General features: G+C 37.3%; 2 protein-coding genes across 8 annotated transcripts in view; one reads left to right on the top strand and one right to left on the bottom strand.

Moving 5' to 3' along the window:
• The window catches only part of LOC146322706 (POU domain, class 2, transcription factor 1-like), a 29,662-nt gene extending 19,020 nt beyond the window's left edge, over nucleotides 1–10,642 (top strand). For 5 of the 6 annotated variants that reach the window (XM_084724770.1, XM_084724774.1, XM_084724772.1 and 2 more), the window contains 5 exons: nucleotides 754–942; nucleotides 1,317–1,431; nucleotides 1,531–1,867; nucleotides 2,304–2,380; nucleotides 5,055–10,642. In XM_084724770.1, the coding sequence (XP_084580896.1) occupies nucleotides 754–942; nucleotides 1,317–1,431; nucleotides 1,531–1,867; nucleotides 2,304–2,380; nucleotides 5,055–5,326 (990 nt within the window). In that variant the 3' untranslated portion in view covers nucleotides 5,327–10,642. The remainder of the gene's footprint in view (nucleotides 1–753; nucleotides 943–1,316; nucleotides 1,432–1,530; nucleotides 1,868–2,303; nucleotides 2,381–5,054) is intronic. The other variant, XM_084724771.1, reaches the window with a different exon arrangement.
• Nucleotides 10,643–14,918: 4,276 nt separating this feature from the next.
• LOC146322705 (uncharacterized) lies at nucleotides 14,919–24,825 on the bottom strand. 2 transcript variants are annotated; one of them, XM_084724768.1, is made up of 7 exons: nucleotides 24,574–24,825; nucleotides 18,252–18,346; nucleotides 17,900–17,921; nucleotides 17,693–17,727; nucleotides 17,553–17,612; nucleotides 17,437–17,466; nucleotides 14,919–15,564 (listed from the first exon to the last, which is right to left on the bottom strand). In XM_084724768.1, the coding sequence occupies exons 1-7, from the start codon at nucleotides 24,635–24,637 to the stop codon at nucleotides 15,481–15,483; spliced, it is 390 nt and encodes a 129-aa protein (XP_084580894.1). In that variant the 5' UTR covers nucleotides 24,638–24,825; the 3' UTR covers nucleotides 14,919–15,480. The 2 variants fall into 2 exon arrangements, 1 of the variants encoding a protein (XP_084580894.1); XR_014771307.1 differs by lacking the exons at nucleotides 14,919–15,564; nucleotides 17,437–17,466 and having other exon boundaries at nucleotides 17,693–18,349.
• Between the last annotated feature and the right edge of the window lie 897 nt (nucleotides 24,826–25,722).

Genomic DNA, 25,722 nt, shown 5'->3' with positions numbered 1-25,722 from the left:
CAATATCTGGGTGGTCCAGACTTATTGTACAGTCATGTGCAGTCAGTCTGCTGGTCCAAACTGAAGTTTGTTTGTTTGTTTCACTTTTTTTTTCACTTTCCTGTATATTTCATTAGTTTGAAGACATTTTTAGTTCTAAAAATGAATTGTAGTTCATAATTATAAAAGTATAAACCTTCCATTTGACCTCCTCCCACTGCAGTCATCGATCCCTTTGCTGTGTGGAGTCGTTTATTCCTTTGAAGTCATTTTTTTATATCGAGACGTTTCTTCTTTATTTTAGTGACAGTCCAACCTTCCAGTAGTACGGGATTAACAGGACTTGCTTTTCCTGTTTCTTTGCTGTAGCATTTCTTTTGATTCCACTGCTGACACTGTTAAAATGACAATTTTCCCTGTATGGATCTGTGAACGCATAATGTCAATCTCCAAACTCGTTGAGTTGTTTTTACTCTTAAAAAAAACTCTTTCAAGCCTTATATGGTATTATTGGTGTATTAATTATGTCAATTTACAAGTCTCATGCACTCAAATATGCACAGACAGATTATTTACATGTTATCTTAAATTAAGAGCGTTTGCTGAATCTGAAGTGACATGTTCGAGTCCATTGTATGAACAAAACTAAGAGAAGGTTAAGATAACCATGTGAAAATGTTCTTGCACGAGGTCCATTGTCTAGCAGGAGAATTACACAGACAGCCTTTTCCTCAGTGCTCACAGGGAATCCCTGGCTCTTTTGCCCTTTTCAAGCAGAACCAAAAACCTACCTCTGAGGAGATCACCATGATCGCTGACCAGCTCAACATGGAGAAGGAGGTGATTCGGGTCTGGTTCTGCAATCGCCGGCAGAAAGAGAAGAGGATTAACCCCCCCAGCAGTGGCAGCAGTGGAGGAGGCAGCACCCCCATCAAAACCATCTTTACCCCCAGTAGCCCTTTGGTATGGATGCGCACACACACACCTTAAGTGATTCTTCAAGGATTGTTTTCTACATGTGGAGGACAGTTTTTTTAGGTCTCTGTGCCACTCCTGGCTCAACTGTAGGATCAGTTACAGTTGTTTCAGTTTGTCGTATAGATTTTGTCATTTGTTCTCTGGAACTGGCTACATTTCCATAAGGTTCATTTTATTTAACATAAGAAAGAACTTTACTAATCCCAAAAGAAACTTTAGCGCCAGAGATCGCTCAGAAATTACAGTAACAAAAGAATAAAAACAATGGAATATAAAGGGTATGAGGAGTAAATATTGTTTTGTGCTGCAGCTCAGTGACACTCTGCTAATTTAATCCTCCCTGTTATTCTGTTGCCCAGGTGGCCAGCACAGCAAGCCTTGTGAGCAGTCCAACTATTAACACACCCACCACTCTGACTGTAAATACAGTGATGCCTCTCACCAGCACCAGCGTTTCCAGTTTGTCTTTCACAGGTGTGTTCATGTGTTTGCCTTAATGAAAGTGTGTATTGAATCATGCATGATAATAGAATTTTAGGTTAACTTGTATTTTTACCCAACCCTCCCTCTAAGGCACGACAGTTGGAGCCACAAACACAGCGTCCGTCATCTCCACTGCACCTATGGTTACTACAGCAACCAGCTCTCCATCTTTAAGCCCGTCGCCGACGACTCTTCAGTCCACGACCACAGAGAGCAAGGCCGGCACTCACGCGCAAACCATCGTCACCCAGGCACCGACATCCATACCCACCACTTTGGGGACGGGTCAGGTGATGGTGGCGGCTCCAGGGCTGTCTGCGGCGCTGCAGGGTGCTGCACAGTTACCCACCAGTGCCAGCTTCGCTGCTATGGCTGCTGCTGCAGGGCTCAACCCAGGACTGATGGCCTCCTCTCAGTTTGCTCCAGGGTTAGTATTGCTTATGCTGACGAGGCATATGATAAGGGCTGCAACTAACAGTCATTTTCATTATTGCTTAATCTGTTGATCATTTTCCTATTAAATTAATTAGTTTTTTGTTCCATAAAATGGTGATTTTTTTTTTTTTCACTTTTCCCCAAGAAGTGTCTTGTTTTGTCCACAACACAAAGATATTCAGTTTATTGTCATAAAGGAGTAAATAAAACAGAAAATATTCAAATTTGAGGATCTGGAATCAGAGAATTTTCCTTAAGAATGATTTAAAACAATAAAATGGTTATCTAAAAAGATGACAATCAGTTTAATAGTTGACATTCAATGAGCTGACTAATGATTGGAGCTCTGTCTCAGATAATTACCTCTGTGGTGTTCACTCAGTGGTGTCTATTGATCTAAATGATCCTGTCTTTGTCCGTGTGTCCAGGGGAGCCCTGCTCAGTCTGACTCCTGGTGGCCTTGGCAGTGCACTCATGAGCAATAGCACCCTGGCTACCATCCAAGGTATGTACCATTGTCATATATATTAATTATTAATTAATCTATATTAATTTCATTGATTTATTTATTTTAAAGTTTTTTTAAAGAAAAGAAATTATATATGTTAAAAAAAAAACTAAACAAAATAAATATTCATCAAACTTTGAATAAGCAAGATAAATGAACATTTTATGTCTGAAAAGGAGTAATGCAGCAGTACATATGCAGCTTCGTAGATAGTTGCATGGCAGGGAGCTGAGGTTCCCAACCATTTTTGCACTGTGGACTGTTTATGTATTTACAGTTTTGTTGCAGATTGGCTGACCAGGTTTGTTTGGTTTATCTTTACAGAGACACAAAAGACAATGCACAAGAGGGTAAACATACAAACTGAAATAGAGGCCACAACTGATAATTATAACATGCTCTGCAGAGCATGTCATAATGGTTACTTATTAAATATAAAGAAATAAAGTCAAGACAATTTCTGTTCATATCCCAATATTACAGTCTGAGTGTACAACACACTCTGTCCTTGAGAACCTAGACCCCGGTAAAGAAAAACTTCAAAAAGACTTTATTTTAACAGGGGAAAAAAAAAAAGAAAGAAACCTCAGGAAGAGCCACAGAGGTGGGATCCCTCTCCCAGCACGGACAGACATGCAGTAGATTTCAGCCTTCCAGTTAGTCCCAGATTTTATGTACTGGTGATTGGTGAGAGGTTGTGATGACAGACTGGTTACATCCACTGCTGATGACCTACTTTAATTGAAACCAGTGAAGCTGGTAGCAGGTCAGGAAGTGATGAGGAAAAAAAATCAGTACAAACTCTGACAAGTTAACCACACAACGAGTGTATAATAGCTAAAAAATGTAAAAACCTTTGGTATGGAGGACCAAAGCAGACTCATTAGGAATTAATTATATTGAATCAATAGATAAAGTGGCCCAAGAAACTGGGTACACTAAAAACACTGGGAAACACAAAAACTACCTAATAACTATATTATTATGATGAAAATGATAATAAAATCCATCATGGGTTTACCATAGTAACCCACTGTTGATATAACTTGCACAGTGAAAGCAAAAAGTTAATGAGGCCACAATGAATTAGCATATTAACAGCTAAATAATTCAGGCCACGCCCATGAGGTTAATCCTGCTGAGAGAAAATTACTTCTGTGAAAAGAGAAATGAATCCCGTAGCCGTAGTTTGATCCCAGCCGGGGACCTGTGTTGCATGTCATGCCCCGTCTCTTCCTCACACTTCCTGTCTGCCTCTTCACTGTCATCCTGTCCATTAAAGGTGAAAATTACCTAAAAGATATCTTTGAAAAAACAAATAAATAAAAATGAATGAAATTGCTTAGCAACAACAAATTTTTATGTTAAAAAAAAACAAAACACAGACTTTTTTCTGTCACTGAAAACTGACCTTGTTTGCATGATCCTATTTAAATCGATCTGAAATTAAAAAACATAATAACCTTAGAAATCATTGTTGTGCTGTGGAAAGGCTTCTGTCTTTTGCATCTTCACATTGTACACTTGTACATCACACGCAGACAATGAGAGAAATGGGATCGAGTCAGTAGTTTTGAGCTCAGGTTGTACATTATTTTACGGATATGAAGCATTTTAAGATAATAAAGAAAAAATACCAGTGTAGGTTACTATTGTAACAATAATCCCATGATAAAAAGTCCATTAAGTCAAAAAGTTAAAGTTAAAACAAAAACGCTGCTGCGGTCAGTTGCAGTCCTTTTATGAGAGAAAATAAAAATAAAATAAAAATAACCATGTGACCCTTAACCACATAATATCACAGTACATATTGTCACAGTCCATGTGGTATCAGGACATTTTTTATAGTAGTATCAAAATATTCAGTATATTGTTGCATCTCTAATCAAAATGCCTTTGTACTCTGCTTATAAAACTGAGATCTTAAAAGCAAAAAAAAAGTTCCAACTAATAGAGTGTTCAGAAATATTCATATCATATTGTATCGTATCGTGACAGAGCTGAATTGTATCGAACTGAATTTACCATTTAAAAGTATCTAACGTATATTGCATTGTTGAACATGTGTCGAGATACTAATCGAATTGTTTCAGTCAGTGAGATTTACACCTCTAGTTATTATCGTTAACTAAAAGTAGTTAAAAATTAAAATTAGGTGTGAATTTTTTTTTATTTAACTGAAATGAAAACAAAAAATACTTTAGAAAAAATTAAAACTAACATAGAAACAAAAATAACTAAAATAAAAATCCGGAGGAAATGTCTTTAGTTTAGTTTTTGCCAATTTGGTCAAATTTGTCAACACAACAAGCATGAGGAGACACTGGTTCATATGTTTGTTGAGACTGGGATGTCTAAAGGTCTGTGAACCCTCACAAAGTGTTGTGTTTGTATTGTAATACCTCTTTTGAACTTCTTGAATCTGCCCCTGACCAATACCCCATATATTAAATAAAATTAATACTGAAACTAAAAAAAAACATTTTTAAATAATAAAAACTAAACTGAAATGAATAAACCCACTCAAACAGAAACTAAACTGAATTGAAAGCAAAATAAAAAAAAAAAAAAAAAACTACAATACTCCATGACATCACAATTTACTTTTTGCCTTGTAAGTCAGGTTTGGTCCTCCGTACTTTGACACTCATCTCTGCTGTCTCCTTCACAGCTCTGGCGTCGAGCGGCACAATCCCCATCACTTCTCTGGACGGCAGCAACCTGCTGTTCGCCAACACCTCTGCCGGCAACACGCCCAACCTGGTGACCACGCCGCTCTTCCTGAACCCCCAGAACCTGTCGCTGCTCACCAGCAACCCCGTCAGCCTGGTGTCGGCCGGGGCAGGGGGGCTGCAGGTCACCGCTGACGCTCATCATCAAGCCACCACGGCTGCTGTGCCTGTGCAAGCCTCGACCATTACCACTGCCTCCAAGGCTCAGTGAAGCCAGTCGGGCTGCATCCCGAAATGAACGCCCTATTTCTTATGTTGTGCACTACTCCTATCACACCATGTAGGGAATAGGGAGGTCGTTTGATATAGGCTCTGCGCTTCACTAACCACCCCACGTTCTTTCCATTGTATCTATCATTATTTAATCCTTTTGCTGCCACCAAAAAGAAAACAGCCTCACATGAGGTTGGGTTTTTTGTTTTTTTGTTTTTTTGAAGTTTGTTCCTGTTTTTTTTTGTTTGTTTTTCCTTTTATGATTCTTGGATGTTTTTTTTTTTTTATTTTTTTCCACAAACAGTAGCCAGATGGACACTGTTGTTGGCCTGCCGCTCCTCATGAACCCTTGACAAGTGTCCAGGAAGAGAAAAATCCTCGGCACCATCAAGCTGTTCACATTTTGTATATAAATATATATATCCTCCTATTTCCAGGTCAGAATTTTCTCTGAACTACTTCTAACCAAAAAACTTTAGGATTTTTCCTCTTTTAACGTTCAAACTAAACTGATTTACTACTAATTTCACAATATTCATCATCACTAATGGGGATTTGTGTGTCACCCCATCTTTAATTATCTCTTTTTGGGTTTTTTGGACAAGCCTTGACGTAAATCATATCAAAGTTATATTGTAGAGACTTTTTTTCCTTTTATCTTTGCTGTCTATATTTTTTGACATTTTCAGAACTTTGTAAGTCTAATATTAAGTTAAGATTTAACTATCAATTTTTAATCATGGTTATAAGGCTTTAAAAACAAGTAATAAGTGGCCGATATAAAGGTTATCATTGCTTTAAGGGTCGGAGGGATGGGATGTTTCTCTCCGAGTCTCTCTTTTCTGGAAACACTGAGTTTTGCATTTCGCCGCGGTGGCGACGTAGCTGCCGAGCTTTTGTAAAACGACGGTCTGGGTGCAGATTTTAGACACTGATAGAAAATGACTGAAAACATTACATTGAGAGCTTTAAAAAGAGCTGCAGACGTGTGGTCACGTGTCCGATTGAGGGTGATTTTGTTTGGGATGGTGGTCCTTTGGAAAACTGTATATTATGTTTGGATTCAGAGGTAGAAATTAGACGTCTGCATGTGTTGTCTATAGCTCAGGCAGGTGCTGAGAGTTCAGTAACTGCATGATCCACAAGGCTCTACTGCTGACTGGTCTGTTTTTGGGGAGGACTAGTCAGCAGGGTGTGGTCATCATACCAAATGTATGGTGGCGTTGGCTAGATGGGGTTATTGTGTTGTGTTTTTGTTTTCTTTTTTAATAGTAGTACCGTCGTATCTACTTGTGCACAGTATCTGTACCAAAAAACTGGATTGATGAGCTGCAGTCTGCCTGTTTGGGGAGGAATGAAATTCTGTTCCTTTTTTTTTTCTTTTTTTGTCTGCAGTCATTTGACTGGCTTACGTACTTTAAGATATACCAAAAATATTTGTTAAAATAATTGCTGTGTGTAGTCGGTGTAGCTTAGTCTAGTCAATATATTTATGAGTACAGAATCTCTCTTCATTGTCAACAGAATATAGAAATGCAATATTTTGATGATCATTTTCCAAAGATGACCTTTTTTTTAAAATTTGACCAAGTGTCTCATAGCTCAACTTTTTAATTGGCAGCACAACTGACCAAAAACAGAAGGATTGGCGGGTTGGGGCATGAGAAAGTAGTTTCTTTTCACTCTTTATTACTTTATTGTTTTCTTTTTTTTGTTGTTGTTGTTTTTTTTTCACTGGGGCCCTGCTCCCGATGCCAGATCCTGGATTTCTTTGAGCCATTTGATGGCTTGTTTTCCTTTTTCGTTAGTTTGGGCCATTTTGGTAGCAGTTTTAGACTTTTCTGAAGCATAGTGGAAAGGTTCTGTTTTTTGGTTTTGTACTAATATTCAGCCATAAAACAACAGCTTGAACCAAAGTGGTTTTCCTCAGTAGTTGCTGTGCCTGTCCGAGCACACGAGTTGCCGTTCACACTATCACTCCTTTCCACTCCTCTGACAGATTATTTTCTTGGGCTGCCCCAGACTAAAGATTTTAACTAATCGACCAGTAGTTGTTAGTTCAGGCCAGCACTCAACTATTGTCGCACATTTATGATATTAATTTAATTATTTAAATATATATTTTTGGGGCACGAAACGAGCCGCCTGTTGAATACTACAGGAAAAAAGGGTAATAACTCTGAATGTGTTGGAACAACCAGCAAAGACTCAACATTTAGATTTACTTTGTTGCAACACAGTGTAACGTCACACAAGTGTTGTTCAAAACACCGGAATAAATAACTTGCAGCTTCACAATAACAAATACTTGCAGACTTATTAACATGGTAGACAATGTATACTTACAAGTTAGGAACAGGTACTCGCTAAGTTACAAAGTCGCTCCTCGGCTTCTTGACATCTCCTGTCCTTGCTTGTACCTGCCATGTCTTCATCATCTTCAGAATCAGATTCGTGATTGGTCGTGGTTGGAGCCACTGAAATCACCTCAGTATTCCGGGTCATCAGACTTGCTTCCTTTGGTCTCGGCCCCCGGTCTACTAGGACCGCTAACTGAGCTAACTTGCTAATGGCAGCTACAGCACAGTTAGCAGCGGTGCGCCGGACAAGAGAACACATCTGTGTTGAAACAGTCCCCTGGGTGTTCGAGGTGTTTTTTTTTTTTTTTACTGAGGCTAATGAATATATGAAAACATGGTCAACTAAGGCTAAATGTTTAGTCAAATATGAAGGGGCAGCCCTGTTATTTTCCTTCTCTTCCATCTCGGTCAGTACCTGATACTCCTGATTTGGTGCTGCTGGATAAAGGATCACAGAAACCTAGCTTTAACAACTTGCTGCTGAAACTCCTGCTGGAGTTGAGCTGTCGAGAGGCCTGCATGCTTTGCTATAGCTTTACGACTACACCCTGTGAAAATCAGGTTTTGTGGTTCAGACCCTCCTGCCTGGAGGGCTCACCTATGTAAATGCATAGATCTGATCATCAGATAAACATACTACACCTCCTCTCAGCACCGCCATTTTTGAACCAGCATGTTATAAAACAATGTGCTGCTCCCTAAATCTGTACGTGGACTAGTTTGCCCAATTATCTGACCCAACACGGTGTTGGGATAAGTACTATTATGTGCTACACATTCAACTAAACCCCACATAAGAGGAGCATTGTTCTGCTGCTGCTTCCAAATAACAAAATAAATTACCACAGTGAAACCGCTGCGACTGTAAGCAGTGAGATTTGTCCACGTTTATCCTCTTGTGTATTTCTTTTCTGTTGTTGAATTATTTTGACTGAATATACCTCAGCAGCACTTAAACATAAGGTTCACCTTTAGACATTTCTGTGTATAGAACAGTGTAGAATGTATAAGTACTGTCTGGCTCGCCATTCAAAGTTTATACTGATGAACCATAACTTAGGAACCATACATAAAAAGGACAACCTACTACTGCTATTTTCTAGTACTACTATTTATGGGGTATTTCCAGGTTTAAATGTTATTTTGAGATCCTTCTTGCCAAAGTAAAAGCCTTTTCTCTCTGCAGCTAGACAGGTGTCTGGCTGCTCATGTTGCTGGTTTCCCTGTCTTTAAGGCCACGATGGGCCTACAGGACTCAGTCCTATTCCAGTGCTGTTTGTAGTTACTGAAGAGTTGAACACGTGCTAGCAAGATGAACCGCCACTGGCACCATAGGATGTTACTGAAATATTTATCTGAGGAATAAGAATTAGAGAAACGATCTTTTCTTAATTCTATACATATAAATATATATATAAACACTTGTAAGATATTCATATTTTATATTTGAACCAGTATGTTATCAAGACTGAATGTAGTGTTTATCATGCTTACTCAAAAAACTCCCCTAAATCTTCCTTTTTATTATAAAAAAAAAATAGCAATTTTTTTTTTAGAAACTGTCAAGACCAAAAAATGAGAGATGAACTCTGCGACCGTGCCTCGGTGGCGCGCGAGTCGCTGACACCTGTGTCTGTCGTGTATCTGCGAGGTCTTTTCAACACGAGGGGCTCTTTCTTTCAGGTGCTCCTCACTCTGAAGCATCTGATCTTAATCTTTTAATAGATTTTTTGGTTTTGTTTTGTGTTTTTTGTGGACTTGATTTGTCATGCTGTCTTTAACAATCATTTGATTTTATTTTTTTTTAAATATTACTTTATGCCTTTAATTGTTTTGTATAGTGTGAGAGGGCAAGATCACTGGCTTTCTTAGTTTGACAAAGATTAACATTATCATTTATGCCTTATTGTTATGTAGAAGACATGAGCATTGTAGCATTATTGTGTGAGAGTGTGTGTGTGTGTGTGTGAGTGTGTGTGAGAGAGGGAGAGAGAGCCTGAGCATTGAGCTCACCTGGTGCATTGTTTTCACTGAAACAATACAGTGTACTCTGGGCATTTTGGAGCGTGGTTATGTTGCTACCTATGTTTTTTAGGTGTGACTCAGACAGGTCGAGGATACCTGTGAGAAAAGCTTTACTAATAATTCCAGCAGGTGGGTGGGTGTGTGTGTGTGTTGGAGTGAGTGTGTGTGAGAGTTTAAACAGAGAGAATAGGAAGGGCAGTCTGCAAACCATTATGGTGCATTATTTTCCATCTTCCAGCGGATGTTTGAGAGTATTTCTTTTAAATGGTGAGACACAAGAGTACTTATTTTGTTTTTGTCAGAGGGAGTCTCTACTGATTAGCTAACGCCTTTAAGTGAGCCAGTTGTTGGTTATTAAGAGTAAAAATACCCAGTGAGCATTTTACCGTTGAAAAGACGTTGGTCAGTGGTGAAGACATTCAGAATAGGTTCAAAAGTTTTTTTCATTGGCTATTTAAAGATGTTGATTGAACATTCTTATTTAGGCTGTATCTTGCCTGGATTTGATCCTCTAAATTCTCTTAAGTCAGGGGTCTGCGATTTGTGGCTCCGGAGCCGCATGCAGCTCGTTTGATTCCCACACTCTTCACGTCTACAGTTTGTGTCGTACTCTACATCTATGGCTCAGCATCTTTTGCTCTTAATTATCTCCCTTGGCTCGCTATGGATGCCAAATCAAAAAAAAAGAAAAGCTTCTTGTTGGCAGCACACAACCTATATTGTTTGTATCTGTGAAAATTTATATGAGAAATTATACACGTTGAAATTACATTTTTGTCAGAGAAGTATGAGTTTGGAAAAATACCTTCACACTAGTGGTGAAAAGGTATGAAAATTTCATATCACGATCATAGTGACCAAAATTGTTGCGGTTATCAGTATTATCATGATATCTTTAAAATGTGTAAGTACTGATACACACACCGAAATCATTTCATCAACTTTTATACTAAAAACCTCTCAAAGATTTGAAACGACATGTTTTTTGTGATGTCATGGTCTTCAATGATGCAAAACAAACTCATACTGCTGCATCTGCGAGACAGTTGGTAGCTATGGTTGATGCTGGACATTATTAACTACAAGTTTTCAAAACGCGGTAATCAAACACTTACATTATGATAATTTAAATTTGAAATGATTAATTAATCAGCAGAAATTTCTGTGCAGTTTATTGTGAAACTGATTATCGTTTCATCCCTACTTCACACTTAACAATATAGCTTCTCTTTCAACCCACAACTGAACAAATGATCAGAATGATTTAACACGTTTTGTGACACAGTGGTGTTGAGACCACATTTTAGCTAATTGAAAAGACGGCGAAAAGAAGTCTTCAGACATTCAGACTAAATATCAACCAGTTTTCAACTAGAAATCAACGGTTGGTGCTCACTGGGTGCATGTTGTGGTCATAGTGTGTCTGTTTCATCTCTGCTAATGATCTCATTAACGATCACTTGGCACTGGCTCGGCTTTAAAGCTTTAGATTAATGATGTGATTGTGAGATTTCGAGATACTCTTGTGGATCAGCCTTGCGTCAAGTTGTAGTACGTTGGCCCACCACACTGGTTTGCTGGTTTTTAACGTTGACAAAGGAAGTGCGGAGCACCAGTAAGGCAAAAGGAGCTGTTGTATACCTCATTTCTAACTCAAGACTGAGTGAAACCTGCTTTAATCTACTTAAGAAATACAAATATTAAAAAAAAATCACAAAAAAAGATGAAAATACACAAACTTGTGTCAGTGGAGAAGTCCGTTCATACCTGTGCTTCGTGAAGGGTTGTGAAAAACGCCACCACAAGGGGGAGACAGAATACATACCAGTACTCATGAATGTCTGCTGTTTTTTCTTTCACAATTTGGTGTTTTGTTTAGTTTTTTTGTTCTTCTGCACACTGATGTATTTCAGCATTGGATGGAAATGATTTGTTGTAGCTTGAGTACTTATGTATTTTATTCAGTTAAAAGTTACTTTCAAGCACCCCTCCATGTTTGAACTCTTCTTTAAGTTTTGACAATCCTGTTTTTGTTCCTGTTTTTTTTTAGTTTTATTCTCACTCTGACCAGGTACAGGTGTGTAATGCGTCTTCCCGTGTGACGGTGTGCTGTCGCAGCCCGCTCCCGCTCGCCTGTGGTACCAACGTTAACCAAAGACTTCTAACTTGATTGTATACGAACGACACCGTCTCCCGCCTGTCCCCGCCTCACTGCTCAGCATCAAATCCCGGCTGCACGCTCTCACCCAAGTCCTAGATCCACCCGTTTTGCTTTTTATTGCATGCGAATGTGTATCTGCCCGGAAAAAAAAACACTCCGGCATCGTGTCGGTGCTGCGGTTCCAGTGCCTGTGGGCGGGGATCGGAGGGGGTTGAACGGGGGGTTTCGGAGCGGGCTTCTCCAACAGACACGAACCAATCTGGTGGTAGCTGGGTGATGTTTGTTAATACACACTGAGGGTTAATCCTGTGCACACTGTACATGCTCAGGACTCTGTATGTTTGTCTGTCTTGAGCGCTGTTGCTAGGATGTCCCCTGCTCCCTCCTCTCCTCCACTCTTTCTCTCTCAAGGACTGTGGTGAAAATGCTGTTCCTGCCTCTCACAGTGCGTCTGTCTCCTCCTCATCACCTGTACACTGTATAGTCCCAGGACATTAACCCTGTTGTCTCCAGGAATACACATCCTGCGGTCGCTAAAAAAAACTCACTGCTGTGTCCCTCCTTCCTCCCTTTTCTCCTATTCCGCTCTCTCCTTTGACATCGTTTCTTCACTACAGACTCTGATCAGCTGTGACACTATGCATCATGGTCCTTCACTCTGCATGGACTGTGTCCCTCCGGCTCAGACCTCTGGCCGACGGGCTTCAGTGACACTTTGTTTAATGCTTTACTCTGAGTGAGGTCATAGGGACCTCACAAGCGCTATCCCAAAGCAAAAATCCAAATATTTAACTTTTGACAAATGCAGATACCAAAGATATCTCTCTGTCCTGTGTCTTTACTTCTCTCGCTGTTGTTTCTCTTCCCTTCCACCCTGCAGCATGTGTATTAAGAGACAAACCCAGCACTGGCTTTAGTCCTAGCCTCAGTAATTCCAAAGCTTAGATGTATATTTTGGTATATTTCTGAGAAAAACTTGCGTGAAAAAGCGTCTGTTTCTCGTTTGTTTGTTGTAATCTCTTTTTTCTGTCACAGCATGGAACTAATTGCAGAACTGTCTTACTCTTGGTAGGTTAAAGATATAGTATTTTTGTATGTTTTTGGGTGTGTCATGTGTGTGATTTATCAGTTCACAGCCCAAGTGACCATGGCTTTCAACAAGAGAGAAAAATTAGGGAAAAAAAAAACAAAAAAAAAACGCCAACCATGTACATATTATGTCTGTGTATCTCAAGAAATGCATTCTGTAAAACATTTACTACTCACGTTGGAAGCTTGGGCTCATCTAAAGGAATGTGTCCTAGAATTTTATTTCCCTTTTTCTTATTCTGCAGTCTGATGCGAATTGTCTTCCCAGGATTCTAAATGTTAAGAGTTCTGGTTTTTCCACCATGGACAACAACACTGAGGGACACTGCTCTGATCTGACTACAAGAAAAAAAAAAAAAAAAAAAAAACTAACTAAAAAAAACCCGTCTCCAGTCATGGCGGCGTAGAACTGAAAGATTGTGTAGGAGTTTTAAGTATGTGAATCAGGATACATAGTAGATTTTGATGCATTTGTCTGCTGTATTTTTGTTTGTTTTGTTTTTATACACATATAAAGATAATCTTTTACTGTTAATGTACAGTTCTCTTTTGTTGTAAACATCATTAAACCATTTTCCAAGTGTTTTGACATGTGCCTTGTCTTTTATTGGTATTCAACTACATGATGAAGCATTTGTTGTGTGATTTATAGCAGTCAGAAGCCACAAATGCTCATTTTTACAATACCAGCTTTCAGTATGGAAGCCTTTTTCTGCCAATATGGTAAAAAAAAAAAACGACCTGTAAATCATAAATGCTATAATAACCTTTCTGCATAAGGTAATTCAGCTGCTCCGAGAGAAAACAAGACTTGTGCTCCTCCTCTTGACTGTGCTCTCTGGCTTTTTAAAATCTAGCTTGATGGGATGTGATGAGAGACTTTGGCCAATCACAGTTGGGTGGCTCCTGATCTAAAACATCTGTGTTTGGCAACCTGGGAATGAGACTTTGCTTACTGCACCTTTAATTATTTTATGTTATTATTATTATAGATTAATTTGTTGTTTTCTATATCATTCGGTTCATAAAATGTAAGAAAACAGTGAAACAAATAATAATATCTAAAATAATAAATAATTATCAAAAGAGTTGCTGATTAATCGTTTAATAGATTTTATTGATATACAAAGAGAAGAAAATACAAAACGTATATTTGACTTCAGTTTAATTTATTTGATTTATAAAAGGACAGTTTGTAATGACCATTGACCATTTACAAGAAATGAAAACATGTTTGCACCGGATTTAGCAAGGCGCTAATTTCGCTCTGTAGTCCCCGTACTCGTCTCCTAAATACAAAGAACCACTATTCATCAAGTATGTTGGCAAACTGAAATCCCTGTACCCATCTTTACTGCTCTACCCCCCCCTCCCCCACCCGTGAGACTACAGCTTACACAATGGATTTACATGAGGAAGAAAAGAACATTGTTAGATAATCAAATAGTTGTAAAAAGAACAAAGAAAAAAGCAAGAGATAAGACGGGGGGTATTTATGGGTCCCACCACTGTACTCTTTATCAATGGGTTCCTGTAGAGCAGGGATACTCAACCCACGGCTCATGGGTTCTACTTACTCCTAGTAGGGTGCCCGGTTGCCCTCTGGCCATTTTCTAATTCACAATGGAAATAAACTGATTCACGCTGTTTCCCCAGGAAGTAGTTTACGTCCCCCCATGTCCACCGTAACTTTTTTCCCCCTAATTTCCGGACACAGCTGACCTGCTCCGGCTGGATTTGATGCTGAGCAACGATGAGTGAGAACAGCAAACGTGGAAAGATTGGCACTGAAAACACGCAATTCTATGAAAAATGGACAGATGAACTGAAGTGTATATTTTGCCGCATCATACCAATCCTAAGCAACTGTGGTTAATTTGCCAAATTACAGCCAGGTTGTGATTATGACATGCAGTCACGAGTCAAACCATGCTAGCTTCAACATAGCAACATAGCATTCCTGCCTGAAAGCATCACAAGAAAATTCTATTTAGCATATTATCTGATCATGTTGTTATTAATGTTTGTTTATTAAGTGCCCCTGCCATCCGGTCATTTTGCAAAAGTGGCCCTTGGGCAAAGCAATTTGAGTATCCCTGCTGTAGAGCATCACATAACCCTGTATCAGAAAGGACCTCCATATCTCATTAAAGGTTTGAGTGGACCCTCTGAGTTTGTATTTAATTGTTTTCTAGTTTTAAGAAATACATTAAAAACCTGAACCTACTCAGAGAAGGGCTGAGGAACATGTTGCTTCCATTTTAAAAGGATCACACATCATGCAAATAGTGAAGTAAAGGCTATGACCTGTACCTGACCTGAGGCTTTATTTGTTCAGAGGGCACAGGAGTCCTTGTATGCTAAACAGGAGGAGACACAGACTGAGAAAGAATTTACTAAAAGCTTTAAAAAGTACGGCTAACTGATTTTTTTGATCAACTAATCAATTAATCATCAAAGTGTTTAAGATCTCATCAGTGATGCTGTCTCTTGTCTCATCAGAGATGATGCGGGACATCAGCGTGGAGACAGAGGTGGAGCTGTGGAAGTGGTGATCAAAGATTCATAGGGGTCTCTGTCCCTCTCCTCAGCTTCAGTCGTCTGCAGAGGGGAAACAAAATTCAAACTCTGCACTGATTACAGCTCTATCACATTTTCATTACTAGTGATCACACTCAGATCCCTCTGACAAAACACAGTGCAATATGTCAAAAGTGAAAAATAGTGGAAATTAGAGCATCAAGAATTTTAACTTTTGTCCTTTGTGACTGAATCTATGGACTTTGTGAGCTAACTGAGATTTAGAGTTTGGATAATTACATCAAAAATAAGACTCCTGATATGCTTCCAAATCCCAGTAAAACTATCATTAGTGCAGTCAGAGCATCCAACCAGATTATTCACTGTGGAGCAGCTTTAGGATATTAATGAAATTTTGTGTAATATTTACCTTTAGAAGGCCTTTCTCAAAAATCACAGGTGTAAAAAAAACAAGACTATTCCCTGAATTTCATTCAGCTGTTTTAGTTTCTGGGTTCTGTGGGCCATATTACAGAAACATACTAAATTTAGTCTCAAGTTAAGTTAGTTTTAAGATTAGGGGTTTCCCAAACTTTACCCAATCCAAAATTTTGTCTTGAAGAATTTTTTAGGGTCGGAGAGTCTTTATGGTCAATCAATGATCGAACAAGGATCACTATAAATTTCAATCAATTACAACCTTAATTCTTTTCTTGTTGATCTAGCCTCCGTAAAGTGTAATAAAAGATTAAAAAATAATCAATTCCTCCTTTTGCTATAGGGGCCCCCTACAACCCACTCAAGAACCCCAACTGGTCCCTGGACCCCACTTTGCACACCACTGTCCTAACTTTACAAATCCTATCTTATCTTATTGTATCTCCCAATACTTTATATAAGATTAATATATTCTAAAAACACAATTCAACATCACTTGTCAGCTTTTATGTCTATACTTTGTTACCTAGCAACCGACTTCCATCATCTTGCTGAGCTAAACAACATCATAACTGTTGGTTTTTCTCAGTGAAACATACTGAAACATACTATGGGCATTTAATTTCAAAACATACAAGTTAGAAATGTCCATCGTTACATCTGTTGAGAAACTCAAAGTACAAGTTCCATTTGAAGGAAGATTTTGGGCAGTCAGGCTGCTTCTATAATACACATTTCCCCTCTTGATAACAGAAGCATTGACTCAGGAACGATCTGTAAAACTCTAATTAACCCCAGTTATCATGGTTAGCAAACGGTTAAAACAGGAAGTTAGGAAGTCGCCTCCTGGTCAACCACCATGGAGCCTTACTTGACAAAAAATATGATAATTAGTCACTAAAAAAAAGTAAATTTATAAAATTACCTTTTTCGAACTGAGAAACATAATGATACAATTCAAACGAGGACAAAAAAAAAATACTTGTCTCTTGCCACTGACTACTGTTCTTATTTTTTCTGAAGTAAGGTCCTATGGGACGCGCTGGAAGAGGAGGGACTGTCTCTCTATTGTTCATGCTGACTCACTGTCACACTGTCCTGACTCATGGGGACACTTGAAAAGAACAAAGCCATAATTAATGTTATTAGTATCACCTGTGTGTTCATGACAGTCGGACTGAGTGCTGTGAAAAAGGGGATTTCACAGTAAATTCAAATTTTTATTGTTTGAGATTATTATTCTTTACAGACTGGACAGACAGAGTGTTGATTTGAATTGTTGATCTGTATTAAGGTGCCATCAGGGAGCTTTTTCTTAAAATAAATGTGTCCTGCCACCATGGGGAAGAAAGCAGTAACCACATCCTCAGACATATTAAGTGGAATAAAGCGTAACTAACAAATATTTTTAAAGACATGTTTCCTGTTATTTTGACCATATCCAACAATTGTAAGAGGATTATTTTTTATGATTCATGTTTGTAAGAGAACATGTGAGTGAGTAAATCATCTTACCTGTGGTTTGTTTTTCTTGCCAGCTTTTTTCTAGAGATAAAACATGACACAGTGATTGACAGAACAGGTGAGAATGTGACCTTTAAAAGTCTTCATCAACAGAGGACGTCACTCACTTTTTTTTTTGATGGTTCAAGCACCTGGTAAGGATCAGCATCCTTTGGTCTCTCAAGTTCCTACAGAGGAAATTTGAAATTATAAACTAACATCACAGCAGAGCAGCAGAGTTAAACCTCACCTCGTCAGTTCTTCTTACCTGGTAGATACCTCCTTTCTCTTCCTGTTTAGTCAGTGAGAAAAAAAAAGAAAAAGTGAAATAAGCTTGAAAAAGCAGATACACATGTACTTACATAAATAAACACAGTAAATCAATCGATAAACTGAGGAGAAATGGTGATTATAAGCAGTCACTGTTACTGTAAAGACACCAAGGAGACTCTGTGACTTACAAACGGTCCAATATCCACAGGTGTGATGTGGGAAAACTATGCAGAAAGGAAGAAAAAAATATACAGGCCTGTCAAAAACATTTTTAAAAGCATCAAGATCATCTTCAAATAAGAACTGATTGAAGTCATTTGTTCAGCAAAAATGCCAAACATTCTCAGTCTAGCTTCTATAAACTGAGTTTCTTTGTGGTTTTGTGGTTTTATTAAGATTATTTATGGCAATTTTATGGACTGTGTGTTTTTCCCTCAAACACCACTTTTTATGATTGAGTAACAAGATGACCCTGGACTAAATAAATAATTTTATGGATATTTTCATATTATATCTAATGCATAACCTGATGCATGTTGTGTACTTCAACTCACCTTTTCTCTGAAGTAGAACGCAGTGGCAATGATGCAGTAAAGAATCAGGAACCCGTCCAGGAAATAGCAGGTGACCGGCTCAGTGAAAAAAACCTCTACTGGAAAAATAGAGGAAAGAAAAAATTTATATTTTAAGGACATTTAATGGCTTTCAAAGCTTGTATTTTGTGTGACTTTTCCTCCACAGCATACAAATACACAATTTTTATCTGATGTATGAAGACACAGTTTACTTTAGCTTGAAGATCAACATCTAAGAAGATAAGACAAAGGAAATCTATATCCCAGCAAGTAAAGTCATGTTACTGCAGCACAAAGGCAACCTTAATGATTAACAGACAAACAAAAGTTATGAACACTGAATACATAACAAAACCTACATCCAAGAACTGTGCAAATGTCGATGTGAACATGTTGTGAATAGGTACAAAAATAATGAGAGCAACACCAAAACCCTTGTCAGCTTTTTTCACGGTGGCCATGTTCTATTTAAGTGTCCCAGTAAGTCATGAAAGTGCAGGGGCCTGAAAATGTCAGATGTTAGGTTTATAAAATATGATGTATTAGTTAGTGCACAGAATCTGCTCACAAGTCATTTAAATCAATATTTTAGTCCTTCAGATCCTATCTTCTTAAAAAAAAAAAAGTGACAAAATCTGTCAGTGCTGTAAGAATATTCTATTGTGTAAGTATTTTCTATGATTTCAATTTTCATCATGACAAAAATAAAAAAAAATAAAATAAAATAATAAAACATCCTTACTGCAATAACAGATTTGTAAAAAACTGAACAAAATAAGGTATTCTGATCTCAGTTCTTTAATATAGTCACAATAAAACACCATAAAACAAAAAACACATCTTCGAATAAACTTCGATTTTTGATACTTTAAGTACATTTTCCTGATATTACTTGAGTGAAATCAGGGCTTTACTTGGAATTGCAGTAAGTATTTTATTTTGCATTACGCTGAATTCTGCCGCCACTTTATAGTGTGAATAATTATAGGCTGTAATAGTAGAAATATTTAACATCAGACAGTCTTCACTCATGAACTCAATGAACACAAATTTAAAACCTTCTTTCTCCAGTTTTGGGTAATTTCATATTGAAACTTTAAGTGGTTTCTTCACAGTAAATACTACATTTTGATAAACATTTCTGCTAACAGTTGTTTCCTTTTGCTTTAAAAAAAAGTGAGTGCAGAACTTTACTTGTAAGAGATAAATCTTGACTTATCTCTTCATATCAAATTAACATGTAACACAAGAGATGAGCTATTAGGATGAAAAACAGTTTAAGTTGCAGTAAGTAAAGAAAAGACAATAAAATAAAATAAATAATTTAAAAAAGATATTAAAGTTACATAAACTAAAAAATCTTAGATGAATTTAGTGGAATCAACTTTTCTCATTAACTTAATATGAATATTGAAGGATGGACAGATTAGAGCTGTTGGTTCAACTTGATGTCTGAAGCTTGTTGATCATGTTTTCTCAAGTACAAGTGAGTTAACATCAGCTTTAAAGTTTATTTGTTTTGAATCATAAACCTCAATTTCTTTTCAAATCCAGTCAACTTAAAAATTTTTTGGAAGCCTGGAAACTGTTTTTTTAAGTTACAACATTTATTAGAGTGTAGATTCTCACACATTACATCAACAAATGTTGCTGATATTTGTGATAATGTATATGTGCAAAACAACGTGTCCAATGATGCAACTGTGACTGCACCTGCAGCTGTAGTTTATGTACTGTACATAACATGTGCAGAGCTAGGCATTATTTCAATTAAATGTATTTGAAATATATATTTAATTACTTTTGAGTATTCTGTCATTTGTATTTTACCGGGCAGAAAAAATAAGATGTAAATTGTAACAAAATACTTAAAGTACATTATTGAATATGTAATTTTGTTCTCAATTCCTTGCTGAACACAACACTTCCTGTAAATTTACATTTATGGTTATAAAATCTATATAATATCGGTTAAGGAAAACTTACTGAGGGACACTAGAATAGAAAGAAAAGAGCAGTTAGTAAAGATTTGTGCTCTACATCATATTTACTTGCCAGAGTAAAGAGCAGAGCTCATCTTTTTAATGGTGGGTTCAGGTCTAAATGCCTAAAATGTGGTAATATCAATCTGTATAGAATATCTTTAGTATTTTCAAATAACAGTAACTATGTTTCAAATTAAAGATGTTCCTTATCTGCAAGTATTTGTAATTTGATACTTTTTGATGATAAGCTACTTTCTGATGTAACATTGTGTGTGTGTGTGTGTGTGTGTGTGTGTGTGTGTGTGTGTGTGTGTGTGTGTGTGTGTGTGGGTGAATTTGTAACCTGACACACAGGATGTCCATTTAGCAAACCGGGATGGAAAATAGCACCATACTGGGCCTCATTATGATGTATGAGAGAATTGAGTAAGACCCCGAAACAGGAAATAAGAGACTACATATCTGCAGTTCAGTACACTGAGTGTCTTCCTGTCTGCTCTGAGGTTTTGGTGGGGCCTGTTTATCTCGGTGTGTGCGGTTGGAACAGAAGTCTTGTCATGAGAGGCCTGTCAGTGATGGTGACTGAAGCTAAAACTTCGTCAACACATCTTGATCATCTGAAGTTGCTCCAGGATATAACATTTCTTCTTCCAGCCTTAGATTATTTTTATACTTCAAAAAGTCAAGTTGTGTAATTATTGTTACAGGATCCCCATTCACTCACGTTACGATGAGAGATCCCATCAACCAAAACCCTCACAGTCCTCAAAATGTTTGCCATAGCAGCTTTTGAGCTCACATTTCAATGTTGTTTTATCTCATTTTTTCTTATCTATTTAAATAGTTAAAGGTAGAATTTATCCAAGCTGTTCATAAACACACCAGAAAGATAGCTGATTGTTGTCTCATTCCCAGGATGTCAGATACCTACATTTTGGGTTAATACAGCGTCCTGAACGCAGCCAAGTAATGAGAAAACAAATAAACAAGTAGGTCAAGGTCTCTGCAGATACAGACACCACTACACACTTTTAATGGGTCACAAGTGATCAATGAAAAAGATTATGAGTCTTTACATTTTTTTTTTAAGAAAATGCTGTTTATTATGCTTTTAATGTTAAAAATGTGTTGTATCTTTTGATAAAATTAATAATACCCTCAAGGGACTAGTCTGACATTTTAGAAAATATGCTAATATACTGATAGACTGATACCAATCTCATGCTGATTAGCTTAGCTTAACACAAGTCTCTTTTTTTCTGGCCGCACCATTTCATATAATTAAGGTATTCTATCTTAAGCATTATATTGTACTAAATTCCCCAAATATTCCCCAACTCTGGTTGAGCAAGATAGAGCATACCTGACCTATATAACTTCAGTTTCCTGTCAAAATAGGCCACCTGACAGCGAGATAAAGTGGTGGAAATATTCCAAATACAGCATAGACTTAAACTGATATTGATTTATTTTGGTGGGTCTTCTTTTAGGATAAAATACATTGCTTAGCTTTCGTGCCGGTACTCCCCTCCCCTTCTCCAACTGGGGACATGTCAACCGCCATCATACTATATGGATTCAAAGGGAGTTTTTCCTTGCCGCTGCCACCAAGTGCTTGCTCATTGTGGGAGGTGTTGGGAATTATAAAGAGTACATTCTAGATCTAACTTCTGTTTTGATAAAAAATGATTGGACTTGACTTAATATTTCATGGAAAGAGGTAAAAGTGGTATCACTGTTCTCATGTAACTTACTATTCCTTTAAGAACTTGTTATTACATGGCTTTGTTAAATACTTGTGCCCAGTTACATAAACCACCTTAAGTTTCAAACTCAAGTTTGTCTTATTTTCCCTAGGGTAAGAGTTTAGATTAGTTCATTTCTATATTGAAAATTGATTTCATCTAATTTTATGGCTTTATTTTGCAACACTTACCTGCCCACTGTACATCATCTTGCATGTTACATGATCAGATATGTGTCCATAGCAATGGTCGGGTATACATAGCAACAGTCTGGTTTGCAGAAATAACAGACCTTAGAATCAAAACTGAGTATTTAACAAAGCCATGTTATAAAGCATTATATGGTCTGAATAGCAGACCGTAGCTATGAATAACATACTGTCGTTATAGACAGAGATCTGTTCATCGAAGGGGCGATAAAATCATTTTTAAATTCCAAAAATAATTTCTATATCAACATTTTGTTCCAAATTATTGATGTTTTTAGTAGCTGTGTAATAAGCAGAGTACAGCGAGGGGCAGGGAGGGCAGAGGTGCTTGACACCAGAAGGCTAAAAACCATCGATCTAAAATGCTTCCTGTTGATGCAGTGGTGTTAGTGTCTTGGGTCTGAATACTTATCTCAGTGTTGACTTCATATAGTTTCACTGAAGAGCTGGAACAAACTGAGCAATCAGTATATCAATAAACTGTCAGACACTGTGGAATATGATGCTTTTTAAAACAACTTAAAGGTCAATCAAGGAGTTCAGGATTATTTTTTACTGTAAGAGGTAAAAGGTAAAAGGTCAAACAACTTATTAATGCATAAAGTATATTAATGTCCGTGACAGCAACTTTCACACAATATGGTGTGTTTTTCTGCTGTGGGAGTTTTGATGTTTTATCTTCTTACATCACAAGTCGCTGCGGAAAACGAACAGTGGAAATTCACCCTTTGTGTTTGCACACACACACACACACACACACACACACACACACACACACACACACACACACACACACACACACACACACACACACACACACAGGTGGATTATTTATTCATAGACACTTTCTTGTAATCCCTTCATCATGATGAATCTGACTTAAATACATGACAGGACTTGAAAGTGGTTTTTGATCATTTTGAAAATATTTTTTCACATAAAAGAGTCTGGGGAGCATCAAATGCACAGAAACTTCTGCTCAGGAAAACTCAAACTTCTCAAGTTAAATCCAAAGGAAAGAAAGGGAGAATATTATTGTACAAATTAGGTTGATACCGCTTTGAATTACAGACAGGAACATATGGATTTATTCAGTATGGACAGTATGGAAAAAGAATAAATAAACTGCGTCTGCAGCATGTAAAATTGAACAGCGATAAACACAATGTTTATTTTGTGTATCAGCTTCGAATTTTCCATCTTTAATGGACAGTAAGCTTGTGCATTTTTGTTTCCAGTGTTCCAAATATAGACAACTATTTTCATAACGCATTAAATGGAAAATGTAATTATTCTCTTGTCTTAATTTCCTTTCTCTGTAAACCTAAAATAGCTCAATTTTTCCATCAGATAATGCTGAATGTGTGGAGAAAATAGCTCCTGTAATTTCCTGTGTGACTCATTATTAGTATTATTTAATATTAGTAGTAGTAGTATTTAAACTACATTAGTACACAGTCGTTCAAGTAGTTACTTTACTTTTTTGTCATGTCTAATTTACAACTGAAACTACAAACAATTTGGGGCCGTAAAAGAAAAAGGAATGATTTTTTATTTTTATTTTCTCTCTTGACTGAAGGACATTGTACTTTTCCATATATTGTGACATATTTCTTGTTTTTTTTGGTGGCTTTTTTTTTTTAACTGGCATGTGATGTGTTTATATTTTATTTTGTTTGGTGGTAGAAGAAGTATTACAACCAAAATGTACTTAAAGTATCAAAAGATATAATATTTTACATCATTAGATTATAATACTATTCAAACAGTATGCTAGTAGTGGGAAGTGGAGCTAGTTTTAACTACCTCATATGGTATGTCCTTTGCCTCCATTTTCTTATTTTCTCATTATTTTGCGGCGCTCAAGATGCTTTACCAACACAAAACGTCTCTCTGTGACATCCTGGGAATAAGACTCAACAATCAACTATCTTTCTGGTCCATTTACAAACAGCTCTGACAAAACCTACTGATTCTATAAACCATCTGAAAAGTTTAGACATGAAATTGGTATTTCATAAAATCATCATATGTTTTCTTTCATATAAAATCTTTATTTGAAAAGTAACTAGAATCTACAGCCGTCAAATAAATGTAATGGAGTAGAAAGTACAATATCTATTGAGTCCTTTGAATTGCAGTCCAAGTATATAACAGCACAAAATAAAAGTAAAGTACAAGTACCCTAAAATTATAAAGAGTACTTGCTTTAACTTGCTTTGCACCACTGATTTTGTTATAATTTTGTATCACATACATTGTCAATTTGTTCTTTTTTTTTAAACTAACTACTAAACTACTAAATTTCTCCTTTGGGTGTCAAACTCTTTGTCAGCGGTTGTTTTGTATTTATTTCACTTACCTTGACAGGAAACAGGCATCAGGAGCACGAACAGCCCAAACACACCTGTCCTCAGTGTGTCCATGACTTTCCCTCTGTGTTTCTGACTGCAGGAATAATGTTTTCTGTCTCTGTTTGTCTCCTGGCTGTTTCTGGCTGCCTTTCTCTAAATTTACCCCCCTCTCTCTGATCAGAGGAAATGGCTGAACTGACTACCTGTCAATGGACTGAGACGCTGGCTGTGTGAACTTCAAGGCATCGTACAACCCACAGTGTGTCGTGTTCAACTGTTTCCCCCCAAACCTGACAATATCTGTTTCTGCAGGCTAATTTTAGCATCACTGATGAGATCTAACAAGCAGAATGGCTTACATCAACCATCAAGTCACCTTTTCTTAAAGGCACAGTTCATCCCCAAATCAAAAATACATATTTTCCTTCTTACCTGTCGTGTTATTTAGCCATCTAGATTGTTTTGATGCGAGGTGGTAAGTTTTGGAGTTTTAAGCTGTGGAGATGTCTGCCTTCTCTTTAATACATTGGCACAAAATAGCACTCAGCTTCTGGTGCTCAAAGTGCCAAAAAATACAATTTGTAAAGTCATCAGCAACATCTTCTCTGGAAATCATGACCCGGTTACGCAGGATAATCCACAGACCTTGTTGTGAACAGTTTCATGTAGGAACTGCTTTCTTTCATGTAGAGCGAAAGTAGTTCTCATTGATTCTACTGTAGAGATCAAGTAGTTCACGTGCTCACAATTAAGTCTGCAGATTATGTTGAGCAGGTTATAATTTTTAGATATGTCTCTCCTTTTTGGTTCTGAAATTTTCATTTTTGTCAATTTTGTAAAATTTATTTTATTTTATTTATTTTTGCTGTTTTGAGCACCACAGGCAGAGTGTCATTTAGTCCCAGTCAAAGCAAATCTCTCTTTCCTAAAATCATGACCCAATAACTCAAAATAGTCCACAGACCTTGTTGTAAGCAGTTTCAGTTAGGAATTATTTTCTTTCAAGTTGAAAGAAAGTAGTTCTGTTAGATTTTACTGCAGAAAGAAAGTAGCTCCTACATTAAAATTTCTGAGATTTGAGCATCACAAGATGAATCCATCTAGTTAGCATTATATTAGAGAGAAGGGAGACGTCTCAATGGCTGATATCTCCCAAA

This window comes from Lutjanus erythropterus, chromosome 8 (genome assembly GCF_056507025.1).
Source record: "Lutjanus erythropterus isolate fLutEry1 chromosome 8, fLutEry1.hap2, whole genome shotgun sequence".
NCBI lineage: Eukaryota > Metazoa > Chordata > Actinopteri > Lutjaniformes > Lutjanidae > Lutjanus > Lutjanus erythropterus.
Note: the sequence above shows the minus strand (reverse complement) of the source record. Positions and strands in the feature narration are given on the sequence as shown.

Excerpts from the sequence above, each read along its gene's own strand:
- LOC146322705 (XM_084724768.1), bottom strand. The coding sequence starts at position 24,637 with ATGGACACACTGAGGACAGGTGTGTTTGGGCTGTTCGTGCTCCTGATG. Across the intron at positions 17,922-18,251 it reads CGTTCTACTTCAGAGAAAAG|TTTTCCCACATCACACCTGT; the intron begins GTGAGTTGAAGT and ends CTTTCTGCATAG. Across the intron at positions 15,565-17,436 it reads GCAAGAAAAACAAACCACAG|ACGACTGAAGCTGAGGAGAG; the intron begins GTAAGATGATTT and ends TCCCCTCTGCAG.